The 24,159-nt window shown below is 40.4% G+C and overlaps 1 protein-coding gene across 2 annotated transcripts in view; it reads right to left on the reverse strand.

Moving 5' to 3' along the window:
- Nucleotides 1–310: 310 nt before the first annotated feature.
- The window catches only part of inpp5b (inositol polyphosphate-5-phosphatase B), a 182,393-nt gene continuing 158,544 nt past the window's right edge, over nt 311–24,159 (reverse strand). For both annotated transcript variants that reach the window (XM_087976910.1, XM_043717903.2), the window contains 5 exons: nt 21,328–21,444; nt 21,130–21,214; nt 19,227–19,354; nt 13,488–13,599; nt 311–5,232 (listed from right to left, as the gene is read on the reverse strand). In XM_087976910.1, the coding sequence (XP_087833036.1) occupies nt 5,108–5,232; nt 13,488–13,599; nt 19,227–19,354; nt 21,130–21,214; nt 21,328–21,444 (567 nt within the window). In that variant the 3' untranslated portion in view covers nt 311–5,107. The remainder of the gene's footprint in view (nt 5,233–13,487; nt 13,600–19,226; nt 19,355–21,129; nt 21,215–21,327; nt 21,445–24,159) is intronic.

Here is a 24,159-nt window from a genome sequence, read left to right on the forward strand (position 1 = left end):
AAAAGAGACAATACAGACTCCTGATGGTGTCCAAGACCCCTGCTGCTTCTGTTAAATTCTGTCCCGTGTTTGTTGAATGAAAGTGATTAAATGGCTGATGGTGGTAAAAGTTGGATTGGTGATGAGGGACAAAACAAAAACAGATAAAACATGCAATTGTTTAATACTTAATGTTAGGTTTCACCTCAAACCTCAAGACTATAATCACCAAAATGTGCTTACAGAGCAAAATAATGCATAACATCAGGATACCTGTGTTTATTCAAGTTGTGATGTTGACAAGTTATATAGTATTAAAAATGATGAAGCCTTCTATCAATGTATAAATAATTTTAATAAATCACATACATACAAAAGTAACAATTTTGCACTACATAACAGATTATTAAATAGTTGGTCCAGCAATGTGCTAGGTCTTGCTGACATACACATTGTTATGCAATGATTCATTTTGATACATACTGCATCATAAATTTTCAGCATAGACAGAAAGGATGGCCAAACATAATCATGACAACAAAATCAGCAAAAGGTATGGTGTTTCTACAAGATTTTTGCTGCTGAAATTTCTTCAAATTGCACATACTTTGATAGGAGTTTAAATAATTAAGCACCTCCTGCTTACCCCATGCTTTTATTTTCCACGCAGTAAAGGGGTGCAATGGCCTCTGCAACAGGTCTCTCTATTAATGTTGACAGATAAGACAAGTCACATTGTTAACCCTTCTACCCCTTTCCTTGACAGATGAAGCACTGTGCTTTGTGAACACATACTCGAGTCCATCAGTTACAGCTAATACAAGCCTTACCTAGAAAGTGATGCTCGAGTACCCAATGGGTTGCTTGGTCAACATTTGCTCTACAGAATTACTTTGAATGTCACTTTAAAATCCTAGATGCTGCTGGATTGAAAAGGCTGCTCGTGATGTTCTCATGCTGCCTGGAGCTTGGGGTCTGTTTATTCTGGCCTCACTCCATATTATGATTAACTACAAGGGAGAAATCTTTGCTCTTTATTTTAAACAGTACCATACCTGTATCCTTTCTTCACTGTGGTGGTCGGTATTTCAGCCCATACATCACCATATCAGTTTCATACAATAATAAACTATTAATATGTATGCTCTGGAGGGATTCCTGATTTATCCTGAATGTTGATTATTTTTGAGCATAGAGATGCCCAATTAATTAAAATTTGTGTCACTGCCTGTGGTCAGGGCGTGTTATGCTGAATTGGATGTAAATGTGAAAGTCTGCATCGCAACTGCGATCGTGACACTGCCAACTGAGGTAAAGAACATGCAAAATATTAATGTGTCTCAGTCAATGACTTAGCACTAGTTTCCAAGATAGCTTTAACTATGCTAAAATGCAATACCTTCTGAGTTGTTCTGAAGCTTACAAATGATCATTATGCATGGTAAGGTTTATAGTTTCAAGAGATAATTTCAAAGATGGGAGGAGCAGGTTCAACAGTATTTCTATAGTCGAGTAGTGGTATACTTTTAAGGGCATAATGTTACACATACAGGAAAAATATATACACACAACCACCAGCTGTACCCCTATATAGATCAGAATCCAATTAACTAAAATGGAGCCAAGATGATGGAAACCAATAACAGGGCTAAAACAGGTGGATGCACAGGATTCAAGATCCAGTGAAATGGAGAGATTATAGAGTATGGGTATTGTAGAAGTTGAGCAGTTGCATCCAGACAGGGTTTAATTGTATTGATATGAATTTTAAACTGAAGGCATTAGGGTCATGCGAACTGTGATCAGTCAGTAAAGGCAGATGTAGTCATAAGCAGAACTTGATATAGGAAAATTCAGGGAAGATCCAGGCCACAAACATAGTTAACTTTGTTTTGAGGATGAGACATCCCAAGTAGACTGAGGTAGGCCACAAGCAAGACTATCAGTTTAGCTCAAAGCTGCAAGAATTCTGGGTAAATTTACAGATCACGTGTGTAAACAAGTAAATGCTTGTGCACTACCAGGAATGTTTCTTCTTACAAAGAATTTCTAATTTTCATAAAGAGGAGTGGAGGCAAAAATACCACAACTAATGACAAATAAACTGGACAATGGAATAAATGGACTTATGGTTCAGTCTGGATAAACTAAGATAATCCAAATTGCTTTCATGTTGCCTGGAATTGTTTAATGATGCCATTGAATCAGTATTCAAACTCAAATCTATTATTTGAATATTTTTACATTCCAACTCTGAGCTATCAAGCCAGAATCTGTTCCACCATACCGCCTGCTGTTACAGCATGGATTCAAAGACTGCAGTTGAAAATAACTATTATGTGAAATAGATGCTTTATGAAATTTAAATACTTTCAGCACCATGTTAGAATTCTCAAATAACAAATGCACTACCAAAATATGAACCTGGAAATCCAAGACATCTGTATATTAAAAGACAGACTGCACACAACCTAAAATCAACCAAATTTCCAGTTGACTCAATTGGTGACCAGTTTATTTAAAGTGTGCGTGTTTAAGCTGAGTGGAAACACTCAGCAATTAGCATCAGCCCTCTGTCAAAGTGGAAGAGTGGAAAGATTGTTTTTCATATCGCCGTACAGTTTTAAAGAAGTACAGTTGAGGTGTAGTGTAGGGACGTTACTTCAAGCCTCAAATGCTACTCAGTGCCCCTTCTCTGTGATGTTGCTGTGGGAAGCTGTTCAGCTACTCCATGAGAGAAAGAGAAAGAAATGGGAGAAACTATATAACGAGTAAGGAGTTATATTGTAGCCACTGTGAGATGTCTCCTGACAGCTTGTCAAGAGCAATATTGTATCAGTAGCTTGGGAGTGGGCATCATTTGATATCCTCACTGCTCTACTGGCTTCAGGAGCTAATGGTTCTCAAGTGAGTCCTGAGGAGATATGGTTAGCAAGGGGCAAAAGTGTTAACTTCCCTCAGCCGGATAACAAAATGGAATAGGACAACAGTAAAGAACAATATCTTGGAGGAATCCCCTGAGTTTTGGCCAACATGTAAAATCAGTCAATACCAGAAAAGACTTATTATACAATAAATGCTTCAAACTTCTGTTCACGGGAAAGACTGAAATTACTTGACACTGTAAAGCATGCACAATGGCTTGATTCTGCTTTTGTGTAGATGAATTGGTTTTGAGTGAGTTAAAATTTGGCCCATAAATTGGAAAAATAAAATGGAAATTACACCATCAAACTAATTAAAAGGGGTAAAAAAAATGGACTGGCATGGAAAGATAGTGTAATAATAAGAGTTATTACAGTGAATTTAAGATTTAAGAATACACATGAACCAAACATGAAATGGAATAAATCAACTCAATCCTGCCACATGCAAGTTCAGTACAAGATTAACAAATTCACCCAAACATACAGATTTAATGCTAGGATAACCACTGCACCTGATGACACCAGAATTTAGGTGTTGAATTACAAGTATTTAAAATACCTTATCTTTTATTCAGTGCTTATTAGCTCTGACAGTAGTTGCTATGTTACAAAGATAAATAAGTTTATCCAGGAGTCCTGATCTAACTCATCTTAGCAAACCTTTGATCAGGACTAAGGAAAGAAAAGCTTTCGTATATACACAAATCCCTTTTATAACTCTTAACTCTAAAAGAATCAATGAAACACATTTTGTGGCCTGAGATCTGTGAATGCTCCATATTACTCCATCAGTTTCTCTTTCAGTCACTGAGAAATTCTCTGCTCTGATTATTCACTTTGTTTAAACACAGAAAATGTTTTGCATAAGTCTGGTTCCATTTTTCACTCTGTGAATGGGTCTGTGTACTTGGATAGACATATTGTCAAATGAATTCTACCCTGGTATTAGTAGCTTGAAATAACATCTATCATTGCAGTATTTTGTCAACTCATAAGGTAACAAATCATATTTGTTGCATGGGGGCAACTTCTTCTGGCTGACATTCAATCCACAAAGACTATCATTCTGTTAACTTTGTAAATATCTTACAAATGTGAATTGTCCACCAAATGCAGTAACCAGTACACTGGGTTAGACCAATTTTATGCAAATTTTTGACAACTTCAGAAATTAAAACTGAACATTTTTGTTCGTCAAGTTCTGTCATCAGATACCTAATCCTTCTATCTTTCTTACAGAGATGCTTCTGGGAAATAATTGTCAGAAAGCAGCTCCTTGAAGGCAGTCTCCCAATTCTCTCCCTCTCACAGTCAAAATTGGCTTTTGTTCATCTGAAGAGCACTCCCTAAACTCTATATTGCTATATTTATCTGCTACCTTTAGAAAATACACCTGGCTACAGACTATGCAAGATGAGAGGTTTTAATTACATCATGAAGGAAGAGCAGAATAGAACAGAGTAGGCAGTGGTTTGGTCACTTCATCACTACAGACAGCGTTGTTGATACAACTCCAGATTCAGTCAGCTCGACAAGTTGAGACTGCCTGAAAAGACTAAATGATAGGCAATTACATTTGAACTATATAGGAAGCAGTTACTTGAATTCCCCAAATACTTTCTGTGCTTAAATAAGTTAAGTACTGCCTTTGTAATGAGAACATATAGCAAATGGCATGCACTATTTGCCTCATATGGGCAGGGACAGACTAAGTGGTGAGCACAAAGCAGAGTCAACACTTTGTGCTCTGAAAAAGGGTCGCTGGACCCAAAAAGTTAACTCTGATTTCTCTCCACAGATGCTGCCAGACCTGCTGAGCTTTTTCAGCAATTTCTGTTTTTGTTTCTGATTTCCAGCAGTTCTGGGTTTTCTTGGAATTTTTTGTTAAATAGTGACTGTGTTTCCAAAAAATAAAAAAAACTGTGTGCTCGCAAAATTGTCAGTTCCCTGAACCTGATGCAAGACAAAATACAATATCTAAAGCACTGTAGCTATAAAATGGAGGTGACAAGAATGACTCCAGCTTTGAATCTTTAACCACACGAAGATAATTAGATTACAAGTACGTAGAATCTTCTTAAAATTGCTTGTATAACTCTTAAGATATTTACCTTTATACAAAAATACTCTTGACTGAAATTGTACAATTTTATTGAAAAGTATAAAATAAACACTATGTTGGCTGGGTCAGGCTGCTTCAGTTAACAATCCTTCCATGTCATCAAATGTGCAATGAACAACTGTGCTGCCTTCTTATTCTCAATAACATTATCCTGATTTGTGGCATTGGGAGGTGGTCTCAGCAAGAGTGTTCCAAAGATGCTTGCTGTGAAGAGAGGAAAAAGGAGCGTGTGAAGTTCCAATTACAAACTGGAATCCTGAATCTTAACATCATGTGAAGAGTGCAGCACAGAATCCAGAGGTACCTTTTTAAAAACTGTAAATTACTTATATACAAAAAGATATTCATCTATATCTGATGCATTCTAACATTTCCTAAAGATCTTTTATTCCTATCATTCAGTCTCTCTCAGGTGGATGAAAAAGATCCCATTTTACTATTCTGATAAAGGGCAGGAGGACTGAAGTTGCTACAATGTCCCGGCCAATATTTATCCCTCAATTAACATTAAAAGGATACATTATCTGGTCATTATGACAGTGCAGTTTTCTAAGTTATAACAGTGACCGCATTTCAAAAGTATTTTATGTGATGTCCTGAATAACATGCTATATAAATATAACAAACATGGAGCATGCTGGAAACATCTGTGGAAAGATAAATACTGTTAACATTTCAAGTCTGGTTTGATTCTACTTCAGAACATATAAACGCAAGCCTTTTGTTTCTTTTACAGCATCCACTGTACTGCTCCAGGATCTGGTGCACACTTCAGTGCTGGAACTGCAAACGTGAAATTTAATAGATATTTCCTTCACTTAAATATTGCAAAGTCTGAAGCCATTGTTTTTGGTTCCCACTCAACTCCATTCTCTTGTCCCAACCTTGATGTCACATTTGATTCTGAGCTGAGCTTCTGACCTCATGAGCAGCATCTCTAGGATGGGTTATTTCCACCTCTGTTGCATCTTGACTTCACCTGCCTCAACTCATCCAATGCAGGAACCCTCATTCATGCTGCTGTGACCTCCAGCTCAACTATTCCAACACAATCCAGGCTGGTCTCTGACATTGTACACTCAATAAACATGAGGTCATCCAAAATTTTTGTTGGCCATGTACTAACTCACAGCAAGTCCTGTTCTCCTGTTGCCTCTATGTTTGCTAATCTACAATGGTTCCCACTTAACTGTTCCAATCCCATTTTCCAACAGTTATGCCACAACCTTGTATGCCTTGGCTTTGTAAATGCACATCTAAATATTTCTAAATTGTTGAGGGTTTTTGCCTCTCTCAGCCTTTCAGGCAGAGGATTCCAGATTCCCACCACCCTCTGGGAGAACAAGTTTTCCTCACATCTCCCATAAACCTCTGCCCCTCACCTTATATCTATGCCCCCTGAACAAAGATCCCTCCATCAAGGGGAAAAGTTTCTTCCTGTCTACTCTGTCTAAACTCGTTAATTTTACTCGGTCACGTCCCCTCTCATGTTGTAGCACCTAAGACAAATAACAAAGGAAATCTATGTAGTCTTTACACACAAGTTGTGAATCAACCTAATGCATGAAGCAAATGAAATGTCTTTGGTTTGTATAAACACAAAGCTGCGGATGCTGGAAATCTGAAAAAACAGTGATTGCTGGAGAAAAAGAACGGGTCTGGCAGCACGGGTAAAGAAAGAAAAGTTAACATTTCAAGTTACATATCAAAATATTAACGCTGCTTTTTCTCTTTAGATGCTGCCAGACCTGCTGTGCTTCTCCAGCACTCTGCTCTTGTCTTTGACAACAAGGCATTATACAAATCAATGTCAGGAACGACTTTACACACTGTAACAAGAACAGTACAGCACAGGAACAGGACCTTCAGCCCACCTACCCTGCACCAACACAGGATGCTCTTCCAAATTAAAAACCCCATGTCTCTGTGAGGTCCATATCTCTCTATTTCCTGCCTTATCTGCCTTAACCACCTCTTCTAGCAGCAGATTCCAGGCACTTACCACTGTCTGTGTTAAAAAAAAATGCCTCTCACATCTTCTTTATACTTTCCCCATTTTACCTTAAACCTATGACCCCAAGTAATTGACATTTCTACACTGGGGAAAAAGACTCCCACTATCCATTCTACTCATGCCTCTCATAATCTTGTAAACTTCCATCAGACCACCCCTGAGCCTCCAACATTCAAGTGAAAACAAACCAAGTTTGTCCAATCTCTCCTCACAGCCAGGCAACATCCTGGCAAACTTTTTTCCGTACCTCTCCAAAGTGTCCACATCCTTCTGGTAGTGTGGTGACCAGAACCGTGTCCAATATTCCCAACTGTGACCTGATTAAAATTCTATACAGCTGCAACATGACTTGCCAATCTGTGCCTTGACCGATGAAGGTAAGCATGCCATGAGCCTTACTGACCACCTTAGCTGATTGTGAACTTCAGTGATTCAGTGCCAGTGTTGCTTTGCAAGCAAGATAAAGTTATGTGTCATAACAACACCTTTAATGAAATGTTATGAATGCTTCACAGGAGTGTTACAGGACAAAGTATGACACTGAGTCACAGAAAGAAATATTAAGTCAGATTATCCAAAATCTGATTAAAGGGATGTTTTAAAGTGTGTCTTAAAGGAGGAATCTACTAGACAGACTAAGATTTGCAATGAAGGAATTTCAAAACTTGTGGTCTAAACAGTTAAAATCATGGCCATCAATGTTGGAGCAATGATGAATGGGAATATGCGAGAGGTCAGAATGAGACAATCACAGATATGTTGGTAGGTTGTAGGCCTGTCCAAGATAGGGAGGGATGAGATCATGCTGCTATTTGTAAACAATGAGAATTTTCGAATCAAGGGCCTTTTTTCCTGTGCTGCAGGTCTCTATGACTCTATATCAATTGATCAATGCCCCAATGGCTGTCAAAATTTCACATTCAATATCTCTTCACTTTATAACTTTCTCTGACCTTAATTTATTTAATTTGTATCACGTGTCCTTTGCAAAATTCCCCAGCACAACTACTAGTTACTGTCTTCAATGAAAGGATCACCCTGAGGATTTTGAAGAGGCATTTGATTTCACTGATATGTAACATGTCAGAACTGGGCTTGTCCAACAAACAGGCTAGCTTTTAAAAAGATATTAGTTATACAATGGAAGCCAAATTTACCAGAGAAGAATGACAATAGAAACAACTTTAAAGAGGTGTTGATTTACGTGGGCAATATCATATTTCTGAAGATAGAGATCCCATATTATATAGAGGCTTCACAAACTCCAGATCGTGATCCCTACTAGGTATTTGAGTCAAGATGTTTGTGTTTTGAGCTGTATAGCAGTAATGACAGAAGTGGCCTAAAAGGCAGATCTGTAAAGATTCTGCAAATAAAGCCTGTGAAATGTAGATGCTCATTTCTACTGGTCAAAACATCTGCAGTTTAAACAATTCTCACCACACTGAGCTCCTCCTCCAGCTGCAGAGACTAACTTACTTTCATCCCCAGCTGCTGAACTGCACTACACCCGCTCAGGTCACAGTCTAAGGTATTTAAACGAGGTCATGTTTTGAAAAAGTTTGGGATGCCCTGCATTACAGATCACAGCAAGATGGGACAAGAAACATGGTGGCTAATTGCTCTCACTGTTCCAAGTGTCACAATTTCATTGCTTCAAATTTTATAGATTACTTTGAAGTGCACTTTTCATTATGACAACACAGTCATCTTTTAGGCAGATTTATATAACACGGGTCCAACTCATCCATGCCAACCAGATATCCCAAACTGCTCTAGTCCCATATCCCTCCAAACCTTTCCTATCCATATACCCATCCATGCCTTTTAAATGATACAATTGTACTAGCTTCCACCACTTCCTCTGGCCACTCATTCCATGAGAGAAAGTGAGGGCTGCAGATGCTGGAGATCAGAGCTGAAAATGTGTTGCTGGAAAAGCGCAGCAGGTCAGGCAGCATCCAAGGAACAGAAGAATCGACTTATGCCCGAAACTTCGATTCTCCTGTTCCATGGATGCTGCCTGACCTGCTGCGCTTTTCCAGCAACACATTTTCAGCACCCTCTCATTCCATACACACATCACCCACTGCATGAAAAAGTTACCCCTCAGATCCCTTTTAAATCTTTCCCCTCTCACCCTAAATCTAAGCCCTTTCAGTTTGGACTTCCCTAACCTAGTAAAAAGACCTTGACTATTTATCCAATCTATGCTCCTAATGCCTTCTATAAGGTCACCCCTCAGCCTACAGAGAAAACAGCCCCAACCTATTCAGCCTCTCCCTATAACTCAAACCCTCCAATCTTGCCAACATCCTTGTAAATCTTTTCTGAATCTTTTCAAGTTTAACAACATCTTTCTGATAGTAGGGAAACCAGAATTGAACACAATATTCTAAAAGTAGCCAAACCAATGCATCATAAACATTAACCTGGACACTGATGGGAGCTGCCTGTACCTTGCTAAACATCCTGATGAAATAGATCAAGTGGGCAGGGTTTCAGTTCAAAGGGTGCTAACATTTTGAAGAGGTCTGATACTTGGAAAGGAGGAAATTATTTCTGCCCATTGCAGAGTCAATGACAAACTGGCACTAAGAGTAAGGAGAGGAATTCGGAGAAATTGTAGCGGGTGTAGTGCAGTTCAGCAACTGGGGATGAGGGTAAGTTAGTCTCTGCAGCTGGAGGAGGAGCTCAGTGTGGTGAGAATTGTTTAAACTGCAGATTTTTTGTCCAGTAGAAATAAGCATCTACATTTCACAGGCTTTATTTACAGAAACTTTACAGAATTATCTTTTAGGCCACTTCTGTCATTACTGCCATTGAGCATTTTTGCCACAGCCAAGTGATTGAGGCAGATTCCAATTCATTAGATTAGATTTCCTACAGTGTGGAAACAGGCCTTCGGCCCAACCAGTCCACACCGAACATCCGAAGAATAACCCACCCAGATCCATTTCCATCTGACTAACACACCTAACACTATGGGCAATTTAGCATGGCCAATTCACCTGACCTGCACATTTTTGGACTGTGGGAGGAAACTGGAGCACCTGGAGGAAGCCCACGCAGACACGGGAAGAATGTGCAAACTCCACACAGATAGTCGCCTGAGGGTGGAATTGAACCTGGGATCCTGGTGTTGTGAGGCTGCAGTGCTAACCACTGAGCCACCGTGCCGCCCTAGATATGTATCTGAAAAATCAACTTATATTTATACAGTGTCTTTAACAGAGGACAATATCCCAAAGTACTTCACAGGAGCATAATGAGACAGAAACTAACACTGCAACATGTACTAGTAACGGACTAGTATTCCACAGACCAAGGTCTGGCAACATTCAAATTCCACTGGGAGTGGCTGGGAAAATCGGAATTCAATGAATCACTACTTTTTAATGGAAAATTTCCCAAGTAGTCAGCAGTAGGTTTTAGCTCAGTCTCACTTTATCAGTCACCATTCATTCAAGTATTTTACTACAAATGAAACTCACAGAGGTCCTCCTGAGAAGCTTACTCAAATACTAGATGAATGCAGGCATTTTATCTTTTTTTGGAATTCTCACTTCCTTTCAAATAAGATTGAACTGACTCAATTTCAAGTATTATATCTGTCATTTCGAGAATTGAGTGTTCCCTTTTTGTGCCATTAAGATGTCACTTTTAAATATTAAGAAGCACTGTGCAGTTGGATAGAATATAAAATTCTAGTGGATAACATACAAGTTAGTGTCAGTGTTAAAGCATCACTCAACAGAGACCTACATTAGATCTTGATAAGTCAAATAAAAGTGAACTGAAGGAAAATGCATCTCAAGGGCAGATTGAGAAAACGTTCAGATGCCATGATATTCAGATAAACTTTATGACTTACAAATTGCATATCATTTCCGGAAACACACTTTTATTGCTGATATAGGCACTTTAAATTTGTGATCGAAACCACTCTATACTTGTGTTTCTTGTTCATTTACAGAAAATAATACACTGACTAATACGTATACAATTAGAAATCAAAATGACACCAAGATCAGCTAGACCAGCAAGTCAAAAAGTCCCTTCAGTCGAAGGTCAGTAACATCTTAGCAGACCCCAGAATCAATTATATGTTCACTGTTCAGTAAAATCTATCTGGAATCTAAAACCATTAGAAAAATGTTGCCCCTCAAAATTCAATGCTGTATCCATTTTTCATGCTTCAACCAACAAATAAACTTAAAATTCTGCAGCCAGGAAATGTGCAGACATTTCTGGCATCAAATGCACTGCACATGAATAGGGAGGTTTGGAGGGATATGGCCCAGGAGCAGGCAGGTGGGATTAGTTTAGTTTGGGATTATGATTGGCGTGGACTGGTTAGATCAAAAGACCCGTTTCCATGCTGTATGACTCTATAACTCTGTACTGGATAAGGGACATATACATTTGACTGGTATGCACATAGGGGACATTTGTTGTTCTGATGAAGGGCATATGCCCGAAATGTCGCTTCTTCTGCTCCTCGGATGCTGCCTGACCTGCTGTACTTTTCCAGCACCACACTCTCGACTCTGATCTCCAGCATCTGCAGTCCTCATTTCCTCCCTTCCGACATTTGTGGTTCTGCCATCTCAAATTGGAGTGTTATGCAGGATCTACTTTCAATTTTGGAAGGCCTCTGCATTTTACACCCCATATGACAAACTCAAAGCACAAGTTATAGATTTGGAGAATCATACAACATGTCCATGCCAACCAAGTTTTCCAAACAAAATTAGTCACATTTGCCTGCATTTGGCCCGTTTCCCGTCAAACCTTTCCTATTAATGTAACTGTTCAAATGTCTTTTAAATGTTGTAATTGTACCTGCATTTACCACTTGGATCTCTGGTGCTGTGAGGCAGCAGTGCTAACCAAGTCCCAGAAACATTCTTGGAAATCTTTTCTGAACTCTCTCCAATTTAATAATATCTTTTCTATAGCAGGGCAACCAGAACTACACACAGTTCCTGATCAATGTTCCGTACGTCATCAACAGGACAATGCGCTGACCAGCAGGAAGGGACTGTTGATGACCAGAATTGAAAGAACACACATTGCTCCCCACAGGCAATGATTACCTCCTTCTTTAGAGGCCGCAATTTCCCTTCCCACGTGGTTAAAGATGCCCTCCAACACATCTCGTCCACATCCCGCACCTGCGCCCTCAGACCCCGCCCCTACAACCGTAACAAGGACAGAACGCCCCTGGTGCTCACCTTCCACCCTACCAACCTTCGCATAAACCAAATCATCCACTGACATTTCCGCCACCTCCAAACAGACCCCAGGGATATATTTCTCTCCCCACACCTTTCCGCCCTCAGCAAAGACCATTCCCTCCGTGACTACCTGGTCAGGTCCATGCCCCCCTACAACCCACCCTCCCATCCTGGCACCTTCCCCTGCCACCGCAGGAATTGCAAAACCTGCGCCCACACCTCCTCCCTCACCTCCATCCAAGGCCCTAAAGGAGCCTTCCACATCCATCAAAGTTTTACCTGCACACCCACCGATCTCATTTATTGTATCCGATGCTCCCGATTGGGGAGACTGGACGCCTCCTAGCAGAGCGCTTTAGGGAACATCTCCAGGACACCCTCACCAATCAACCACACCGCTCTGTGGCCCAACATTTCAACTCCCCCTCCCACTCTGCCGAGGACATGGAGGTCCAGGGCCTCCTTCACCGCTGCTCCCTCACCACCAGATGCCTGGAGGAAGAACGCCTCATCTTCCCCCTCGGAACACTTCAACTCCAGGGCATCAATGTGGACTTCAACAGTTTCCTCATTTCCCCTTCCCCCACCTCACCCCAGTTCCAAACTTCCAGCTCAGCACTGTCCCCATGACTTGTCCTACCTGCCTATCTTCTTTTCCACCTACCCACTCCACCTTCCCCCTCCCGACCTAACACCTTCATCCCCTCCCCCACTCACCTATTGTACTCTATGCTACTTTCTCCCCCCCCCCCCCCCCCCCTCACTTATCTTCGGGGTCTCTGTCTGTATTCCTGATGAAGGACGTTTGCCCGAAATGTCGATTTTACTGCTCCTCGGATGCTGCCTGAACTGCTGTGCTCTTCCAGCACCACTAATCCAGAATCCGGTTTCCAGCATCTACAGTCATTGTTTTTACCTCCTACCCTCCCACACCTATCTGAGATTTATTGAATGGCCAGCAGGGGGCACAATCCACATTTCGATTTCCTGTCAATTCTGTGCAGCCTCAAGAAAATGAGGCAAGAAGTTCAAAAATGGGAACACGTCAGTTGTCAATATTTAGATGCAGTTATCTTTCCAAATACAGTAATTTCACAGTCAATACATCCGTTTGATTCTCAACATTTAATTCTCCAATTCTGATTTGATCAGTTTTCCCCTGGGAACTTATAGCAATTGATCTTGAGAGGAACCTTTTCACTTACCAAGTGTAGGCACATCAAGGTTGTTGTGAACAGCATTTTTCAGAAGGTCTTGGAGGAAAGCCATTAAGTAATTGAACACATTCTTATGGACTTGAGGTAGCATGGCAACAACCTTCAGGAGGAAAAGGTAAAGAAATGTAGAACAAAGATGATGGGTATAATGCACTCACAGTTTACCAAAAGTACAAAATTATTCTTTGCGATCAGTTTACAGATGGAAGATTAATGCATCAACAATAAAAATGCATTTATAGAGCCCGCGCAACATTGAAAAGCATTCCTAGGTGTGTGTGCGTTTGGTGGTGGTGGGGGCCAAATGTGGATGCCAATATTTACAGGATAGTTAGAAGAGATTGGGGAAAATTTAGTAAGATGACTGTGCAATTCCACTACTAAGGTTTTAAAGAGAAAAATATTCATGCTTCTGCTTCAAAAATTTTTAAATTGAAAAACTTAAGTTAAATTTGAAAAATCCCTTAAACATGAAAATCACAGCAGACGGTCTCTTATGCTGGGCTGGTTCAAAGCCTAACAATTTTATTAACAATTGGACAATGAGTTATTTTGAACGGTGAGAATTCAAATCTTCTCGGAAAATAAGAGACAGAAAAGCACATCCACAAAATTAACTTATTTGGTTAGGCAATAGCCCAACATGATTTAGCACAGCAGCCATTTTGTTTTGGTTGTGATAAAGGCAAGTTGTGAAAATCATTTTGTGCATAACCCTCAAAGAAGTTCTCAGACAGCATCAGAGGAGTTTTTGGCCAAGGGAGCTCAAGGAACAAGGCCTTCAAGAATAACTGCTGTTCAGATGGAAGAGTCCAGGCAATCTGCAAGTGCCATAATCACAGAAACAGTGAAGAATAATAAAACCTTTTCTCTCTTACCCCAAATCCTGCTGAATTCACCTGTATAGCCAAATGCTGACTACTCAACTACAGAGGTCAATGTATCTTCAGAATATGAATTCAGGTTTAAATGTGTTTGCTTCAGAAAGGGAAACTTGAACAAGTAACAGGCCTTCAATGTTCTTCAAAACTAACCTTGCTTTTATTTCTAAAGTATCCTTTATCATTACCTCCCTTTCATCTTTCAATGTGTACATTTAGTTAATAATTTTATTACGTTTAAGTGAATAACAATAGCAATTATTTTGTAATAAATTAATCTTCATCTTGTTGAATACTAAAACTTTTTCGCTTGTTATTTCTACATTGAACCACTCAAAAATTTAAAAGGGATGACAAATGAACTTTTTATAATTCTTTGCTCATGAAATACTGTTAGGATATGTCTGGTTTATTATTGTGACATTAATAAAAGGATGGATATTGACAATATTTCGGAAGCAGGAGAGAAAGCTAAGAGATGCAAGAACTTTATAATGAACTCTGAGATAGCGTGGCAGAGGCAAATGAATGCAGTAAGGGCAAAAGCTGGTGAAGGGATGCCCAGAAACCAAAGTCTAAGCACTGGGAGTATTCAGGGTGTTACACTTGAAGAGCTGATGGAGATAGGTCAGAAAAGGCTGTGGAGGGGAAAACAATTACTTAAAATTCAATCTTAGGTTATGAGAAACTAGTGTAAGGTATCAAAGTCGAGGGTGATGATTCAGTGAGCAGAAAATGGGACAGGGAAGTTTTGAACAATTTTACTTCTTTTTTTGTCCCTACAGTGTGGAAACAGGCCCTTCAGCCAAACAAGTTCACACTGACCCTCCAAAGAGTCAACCCAAACCCATTCCCTTATCCAGTACTCTACATTTACCCCTAACTAATGCACATAACCAACAAATCCCTGAACACTTTTGGCAATTTAGCATGGCCAATTCACCTAACCTGCACATCTTTGGATTGTAGGAGGAAATCCACACAGACATGGGGAGAATATGCAAACTCCACACAGACATTTGCCCGAGGCTAGAATTGAACCTGGCTCCCTGGCACTGTTAGGCAGCAGTACCAACCACTGAGCCACCATATGAGTGATCTTGCTCGAAATTGTGGCATTACATCCTTTTTGTTCTCGGCGTTCTACCACAGGAAGTAAATTTTGTCTACATACCCGATTAAATCCTTTAATCACATTGTTTACAATTCAACAATGTGGAAAATTGCACATTTACTGACGAAACATTTACTATCTCTCTGTATGTGCCAAGTGAAACTCCAACTATTACCCTTCAGCTGATTACAATAAAACACAATCAATATACAATAAAGCTGTAGGCACACAGCCACCTCTAAGCCATACCATTTGGACTTGGAAATGATTAATGTTCTTTCATTGCCCATTGTTCAAAATCCCGAAACTCGTCCCTAACAGAATAGTGCATTCATCACAGGGGACTGAAGCAGTTCAAGGAGGTGGCTCACCACCACTTTTGAAAGGGAATTAGAGATGGTTAATAAATGCTGGCCTTGACAACAATAGCCACATTCCATAAACAAATAAAAATACTTCCATAGATTCATCCCTTGTACTTCAATATTCATGTGAACATAGGACTCACCTATGCCACAGCCCTCATTACTTCATCATTTTAGCCCCAGTATCATTCCTGTGAATCTATATTGCAGCCTCTTCATGGTCAATATAAAGTTTTAATGAAGTCCAGTGTCCAGAACTGAAACAGTACTCTGAACAGGATAAAAAAAAACAGTTCTGTATAACTACGATTTCAAGCCCCCTGCATTGCAGTCTTCTTCAGTTAAACAGCAATGTGCCATTCACCTTTTTAATTCTTTTTTTTCCTCTCGACTTGTTTGTGTTATCGGTACTTTAATCCAGAAATCTCTCTGGTCCCCCACAGCAGCTCAGAACCGAGTACACATTTCATTTTAAACTCTCTTTCCCACAGTTCTGCCCATTCACATAGTCTATCAAAGTCCCCTTCTGTACTGTGTATGTTTAAGAAAGGAAATGGAACTTGAGACCCAGATTGTCTACTAAAGGATCCTAACTGAAAGAAGTCTCCAGAAGGCCAAGAAGATATTTGTCTGTTTTATAGATTTCGAGAAAGTTTTTGACAGAGTACCCTATGATAATTCAGATTTTTAAAGACAGATGAGATACCAAGGTAAGATACCAGAATTATTGGAATTTTGTGTTGGGAATACTGAACAGAAATGAATGCATAACAAACAGGAGCAAGTTTAGACCAGACAGCTCCCTGAGTCTCTTTGACCATTTAATACAATCACAACCGTTCACGGACATTCTCTCCTTTCTTTTCACATTGCCCATATCCTTTGATACCCAAATTGAATAAAAATCCATTAACCTTCGCATTAAATATATTCAATTGTGGAGCATCCACAACCGTTGGGAATAAAGAATTCCAAAGATTCACAATGCTTGAAGTGTCCTACATGATACACAACTTCACAACCTCCTTGCTTTTATACACTATTTATAAAAGATCCTGTGCGCCTTGGAACTACTTTTGCAACTTGCCTGCCATCCACAATTCACTGCAATGTCAGATGCAAGTTGTTAGAGGGAATCCTGAGGGAAAGGATTTATATGTATTTGGAAAGGCAAGGACTGATTAGGGATAGTCAACATGGCTTTGTGCGTGAGAAATCATGTCTCACAAACTTGATTTGAGTTTTTTTAAAGAAGTAACAGAGGATAAATGAGGGCAGAGTGGTGGACCTGATCTATATGGACTTCCGTAAGATTCCTCATGCTAGACTGATTAGCAAGGTTAGATCACATGGAATACAGGGAGAACTAGCCATTTGGATACAGAACTGCTCTAAGGTAGAAGACAGAGCGTAGTGGTAGAGAGTTGCTTTGCAGACTGAAGGCCTGTGACCAGTGGTGTGTCACAAGGATGGGTGCTGGTCCACTGCTTTTCATCACTTATATAAATGATTTGGATGTGAGCATAAGAGGTTTAGTTAGTAAGTTTACGAATTACACCAAAAAGTGGAGGTGTAGTGGACTGCATAGAAGGTTACCTCAGAGTACAACAGGATCTTGATCAGATGGGCCAATGGGCTGAGGAGTGGCAGATGGAGTTTAATTTAGATAAATGTGAGGTGCTGCATTTTGGAAAGGCAAATCAGGGCAGGACTTATACACTTAATGGTAAGGTCGTGGGAAGTGTTGCTGAACAAAGAGACCTTACACTGCAGGCTCTTAGTTCCTTGAAAATGGAGTCTCAGGATAGGATAGTGGAGAAAGCATTCAGCATGCTTTCCTTTATTGGTCATAGCATTGAGTATCATAGTATCATAGATCGTAGAATCCCTACACTGTGGAAATAGACCCTTCGGCCTAGCAAGTCCACACCAACCCTTTGAAGAGTAACTCACCCAGACCTACTCCCTCACATTCCCCCTGACTATTGACCTAACCTACACATCCCTGAATATTATGGACAATTCAGCATGGCTAATTCAACAAACCTGCACATCTCTGGGAGGAAACCCACGCAGACACAGGACGAATGTGCAAACCCCACACAGTCACCCAAGGCTGGAATCGAACCTGGGTCCCTGGCGCTGTGAGGCAGCAGTGCTAACCACTGAGCCACTGTGTCATCCCTTTTTTTTTGAACAATTTATTTTTTCCATTGGTCACAGTTATTACATTTAATAATAAAGAGCCCAGATCCCAGCCTTTGGTACAATTTAAGACAAATCACTGTTTCTCTTTCCTCCTGCTACTGTAGGAAAAATAGGCAAGATACAATTATTAACAGCACCAAACTAAACTTGCTCCCTGCTATCAGTTCAGTTGCTCTCCCCCAGGGTGAGCCTGTCAAACAGGTACTCTCCCAGGCCATTTTCAGGGGCTCCCAGGCTCTTCAGGTTGGTGATGTGATTTCCCAGCTTCTCGATCATCTTCACTTGCTCATCCCAGTAGTGCCTCTCCAGCAAGTCACAAAGGTGAGGGTCCATGTGGTCAGAGAAGAGTTTGTGCAGATCCAACAGACTGTGGGTCACATCCTCCTCCGTCTGCTGAGCTCTCAAAAGTTCTGAGTATAGTTCAGTTCAGTTCTAGAGTACAGGAGTTGGGAGGTCATGTTGCAGCTGTACAGAACGTTGGTTAGGCCAGTTTTGGAATATTGTGTGCAATTCTGGTCTCCTTCCTATTGGAAGAATGTTGTGAAACTTGAAAGGGTTCAGAAAAGATTCACAAGGATGTTGGCAAGGTCGGGGGGTTTGAGATATACGGAGAAGCTGAATAGGGTGGTGCTGTTTTCCCTGGAGCATCAGAAGCTGAGGTGTGACCTTATAGAGGTTTATAAAATCATGAGGGGCATGGATAGGGTAAATAGACAAGGTCCTTTTCCTGGGTTGGGAGAGTCCAGAACTAGAGGGCATAAGTTTAGGGTGAGAAGGGAAAAGATTTAAAATGGACCTAAGGGGCAAGTTTTTCACGCAAAAGGTGGTGCATGTATGGAATGAGCTGCCAGAGAAAGCGCTGGAAGTTGGTACAATTACAACATTTCAAAGATATCTGGATGGGAACATGAATAGGAAGGCTTTAGAGGGATATAGACCATCTGCTGGCAAATGGGAAGAAATTAATTTGGGATATCTGGCTGGCATGGACAAGTTGGACCAAAGGATCTTTTTCTGTGCTATATATTTCTATGATTCTATCTGTATAGGAGGTTTATGTGATTGCAATCCTCTGATTTTCATAGAATTACCTCAAATAATCACACTGGGAATACAAGCAATCTGATTGTGCCTTAAAGCAATGGATTATGCTCTTTACCTGTTTGCTGAGAGTGTAGTTGCACGAACTCTCCAAACATTTCTTGTAGAATTTGTAAGGGATGACTGGTTCTGGAAGGGCATCCAGAAAGAGCAATAGTGCTTCAGTTACAGAATGGTTACTGCCAGCTGTAAACACAAGTTAAAGAAAAATGCAAAGTACTTTCTTCTACACAGAAAAATATATTCATCAGCTCACTGCAGGAATGATGTTAAGCAGGGAAAGGGGAAGTTAAAAAGTATCACTGTAAGAAAATGACTGGATTTCCTTCCAATCTAATAGTACAAACAGAAGTTAAACATGAACTGATCCAGGATTTTCACCAGTAAGTTTGCACTGGTGTCTCTTCATTGCATTTTGTTACTAAAAATGCTGGAATTGCAATTGTTTTTTGTGCAATGGTCATCCTGAAGGTCTACTCAAGCAGCATTATGCGTAATGATCATCGCCACATATCCCTCCCACAACCCCTCGAAAGGAGATGAATATTATGAAGAATACTCCTCCCTTCCACACATACCTCACTCTGTATTTTGTGTTAATGGAGTACAGAACATAACCAATATTATTCTAACATGAACTCTTAAATGTGCTTGTACGAAATTGCTCTATAGACTTCTTTTTTAAATAAAAGCTGTAACTAATCTAAAATAATGCAGTTCAAGACTGGCTTTAGGTAGCGTGAAGTGGAATTTACTACAAGTGTGCTGAACAGTGATGGTCAGATAAGTATAAACTAATTGCAAAGTAAGCAATTCTAATGAAATATTTTGTATTTCTCCTCAAGGCATCTCAATGCACCTCACAACTAATAATTAGTTTTGAAGACTAATTATTAGTTTTGAAGCTGTTTCATGACAAAACAAAGGTCCTGAATCTCCAGATCTGTGCTACACTTCCAAGAGATCTCGATATGCAGCTTTCATGGTTCATGTGCTGTCTGATTCTCTGAAAACCAGAAAATCTGGCCTGCTCTGCCTGTGTATAAACACAAATATGCTGCTTTTGTCAAAGTCAGATGCTGACAGCAGCGAAGCAAAACAGCTGCTGTCTTGTCATAGAGCGATACACAAGTTTCAAGTTGGAAGTGATCATTCAAGCCATCGTGCCTTGGCTGGTTCTTTGCTCGAGTACAGGAACTGGTGTGAGAAACCGCATGCACGATGGTATTGAAGCTCAGAGACATGAAAAAATTAATCTGTTCAAAGAGAGTTTTGTGGCAGCATTCCTCTTGGATCATTAACAAATTACAGATCATATTCGGTTATCATGAGATACATAAAGTTAATTTTCATTAGTTCTGTTTTTTTCAACTGCCTCATGATTTGCGACTAATTCTGATAGAGAAGTACAGAATAAGACAGCACAAAAAGAAAAAAAAAATTGTTTGGAAGAGTTACCCACTTTGTCTCTCTTTCTAAACTTTCTCTTTAAGTATTTACCCAATTTCCTCTTCAAATTTAGAAGTGAATTTTCTACTGCCTTTTCAGGCAATGCATTTCAGAATGGAGCAACTTTTTAAAAAAATCTCATCTCATTTCTAGTTCTTCAGTGTTCAATCTGCATCAACTATCACCAAACCTTCTGCAAAGGAAAAGATCTCTTGAATTGCTCCATAAATACTATTCATGTTGTGAACATTTTTACTAAATCTTCCTAGGGTTAACCAAAATATATCAACTTGGGCTGAGCTAATGATTACTCAATGTTTTGCACAACCCCTCTTTTAAGCTAAGTACCCTGCACAATTTTTCAAACTTCTTTACAAACTTTCCTTATTGCATTCATGTTTTGTGTACTAACAAGCCCTGGTTTCTCTGCTTCTGAACTCTGTTTAAAATCATATCATTGACAGTCATTATGAGGCACAATTTATAATTCAGTTACAATTTAGCAAGGATACGGAGAAAGTCTGGGATTCCAGTATCTAAACAGTCTCGTATTTCCTCAAATTCTGACTTCAGTCCTGGCTGTTGGAACAGATCATCCTGCAAATAACAAATCCATGAAGAGCAGGGTGAAAAGGGGCAGGGAAATAGAGACTGAGACTCATAGTTTGGAATTGGTTACTATTGCTATAAACATGTTTTTCTGACAAGACCTGGAGTGAAGCATTTCGGTGCAAGTGGTCAACCAACATCCAGAGTTCTTTAGGCATGTCAAATGGCTCCTCATTTGCAAAGATATCAAAAGATCTATTCTCCTTGACCATTCTTTCCTGCAAAGTAAACAAATTCATGTTAAAAATTTAACACTATGGAGATAAAGTACATTTTTCATCTACCCAGGAATAATGGCATTTTCTCTCTTTTTCGGATATGGCAAAAAGCAGCTTTCATCATTCACTGTAAGATTTGGCTGGTATACAGCACACGTGGTGTGCTACCCTTATACTGCTCTCATCGGCTGACATAACTTAAGATAACAAAACCATTCTTTTTTCCAGTTAAAATATCTTCTTAAATCCTTTTCCTTTATCTCCTCCATCTTTACCTCCAACAGTAACTCTGAGGGCCTCATAGATAGCCATCTTTGTTACGTTGCTCCTTTCCACGAGCACAACTGGCCAAAATTTCCTGAAAGCTCCCCACTGTCCTAGCTTTGACCTTGCATCTTTCTCTTGGTTATTGCTCATCTGCCCTCATGCCCTCTCCCAGCTCATCCTTAAAATGTGTAGTCACCTCCCAAACTCAGTCTAATCTTTCCTGGAACTCCACTTTGTATCTCACCAATCAGGTTTCCACTGTCCCTCACTACATGGATACAGCTCTAACAAATTAATAATGACATTCTGTTTGTGATTTTCAACCAGTTTGCTATGGTAGGCTGTTTTACTGTGAGATCTGTCCAAGAGTGCTGTGGAATTTTGTTCAAAGGTAATGAAAATCAATGTAAACAAACATCGTTTCATCTGAAACAATATTCTATCTAATTAAAATTATAAAACATAAAATCCATGAAAATTAACATATTTTTCTAATCAACCTGTTCAGAGATGTTATTACACACCTCCAAAGCTGGTAGGACTTGAACCTGCGTCTTCCCGTCCAGCCTTAGGGACACTACGCCACATGATGATCCCAGATAAGGGACATAGTGTCAGAGAGACGTACACCTTGGAAATAGACCTTTCGGTCCAACTCACCCATGCCGACCAGATATCCTAGCCTAATCTAGTTCCATTTGCCAGCACTTGGCCCATATCCCTCTAAACCCTTCCTATTCATGTACCCATCCAGATGCCTTTTAAATAGAGTCATAGAGATGTACAGCATAGAAACAGACCTTTCGGTCCAACCTGTCCATGCCGACCAGATATCCCAACCCAGTCTAGTCCCACCTGCCAGTACCTGGCCCATATACCTGCAAACCCTTCCTATTCATATACCCATTCAAATACCTCTTAGATGTTGCAATTGTACCAGCCTCCACCACTTCCTCTGGCAGCTCACTCCATGCACGTACCACCCTCTGGGTGAAAAGGTTGCCCCTTAGGTCTCTTTTATATCTTTCCCCTCTCACCATAAACCATTGCCCTCTAGTTCTGGACTCCCCAACCTTAGAGAAAAGATTTTGTCTATTTACCCTATCCATGCACCTCATAATTTTGTAAACCTCTATAAGGTCACCCCCTCAGCCTCCAACGCTCCAGGGAAAACAGCCCCAGCCTGTTCAGCATCTCCCTATAGCTCAAATCCTTCCTCCCTGGCAACATCCTTGTAAATCTTTTCTGAACCTTTTCAAGTTTCACAACATCTTTCCGATAGGAAGGAGACCAGAACTGCACGCAATATTCCAACAGTGGTCTAACCAATGTCCTGTACAGCCGCAACATGACCTCCCAACTCTTGTACTCAATACTCTGACCAATAAAAGAAAGCATACCAAACGCCTTCTTCGCTATCCTATCTACCTGTGACTCCACTTTCAAGGAGCTATGAACCTGCACTCCAAGGTCTCTTTGTTCAGCTCCCTAGGACCTTACCATTAAGTGTATAAGTCCTGCTAAGATTTGCTTTCCCAAAATGCAGCACCTTGCATTTATCTGAATTAAACTCCATCCGCCACTTTTCAGCCCATTGGCCCATCTGGTCCAGATCCTGTTGTAATCTGAGGTCCAATACACCTCCAATTTTGGTGTCACTTGCAAACTTACTAACTCTATTCCTGTTGAAGGGCTTTTGCCGAAACGTCGATTTTTCTGCTCCTCGGATGCTGCCTAACCTGCTGTGCTTTTCCAGGTACTAACTGTACCTCTTATTCTTGCATCTAAATCATTTATGTAAATGACAAAAAGTAGGGGACGCAGCACCAATCCTTGTGACACTCCACTGGTCACAGGCCTCCAGTCTGAAAAACAACCCTCCACCACCACTCTGTCTTCTACCAGTACTGTATCCACATGGATAGTTCTCCCTGTATTCCGTGAGATCTAACCTTGCTAATCAGTCTCCCATGGGGAACCTTGTTGAACGTCTTACTGAAGTCCATATAGATCACATCTACTGCTCTGCCCTCATCAATCCTCTTTGTTACTTCTTCAAAAAACTCAATCAAGTTCGTGAGACTTGATTTCCCATGCACAAAGCCATGTTGACTATCCCTAATCAGTCCTTGCCTTTCCAAATACATTTCCACTCTGTCCCTTAGGATTTCCTCCAACAACTTGCCCACCACCGACATCAGGCTCACTGGTCTATAGTTCCCTGGCTTGTCCGTACCACCCTTCTTAAACAGTGGCACCATGTTAGCCAACCTCCAATATTCCGGCACCTCACCTGTGACTATCGATGATACAAATATCTCAGCAAGAGGCCCAGCAATCACTTCTCTAGCTTCCCACAGAGTTCTAGGATACACCTGATCAGGTCTTGGGGATTTATCCACGTTTATGCATTTCAAGACATCCAGCACTTCCTCCTCTGTAATACGG

This window comes from Chiloscyllium plagiosum, unplaced genomic scaffold (genome assembly GCF_037043375.1).
Source record: "Chiloscyllium plagiosum isolate Xiang-an unplaced genomic scaffold, Cpla_swu_hap1 HiC_scaffold_30, whole genome shotgun sequence".
NCBI lineage: Eukaryota > Metazoa > Chordata > Chondrichthyes > Orectolobiformes > Hemiscylliidae > Chiloscyllium > Chiloscyllium plagiosum.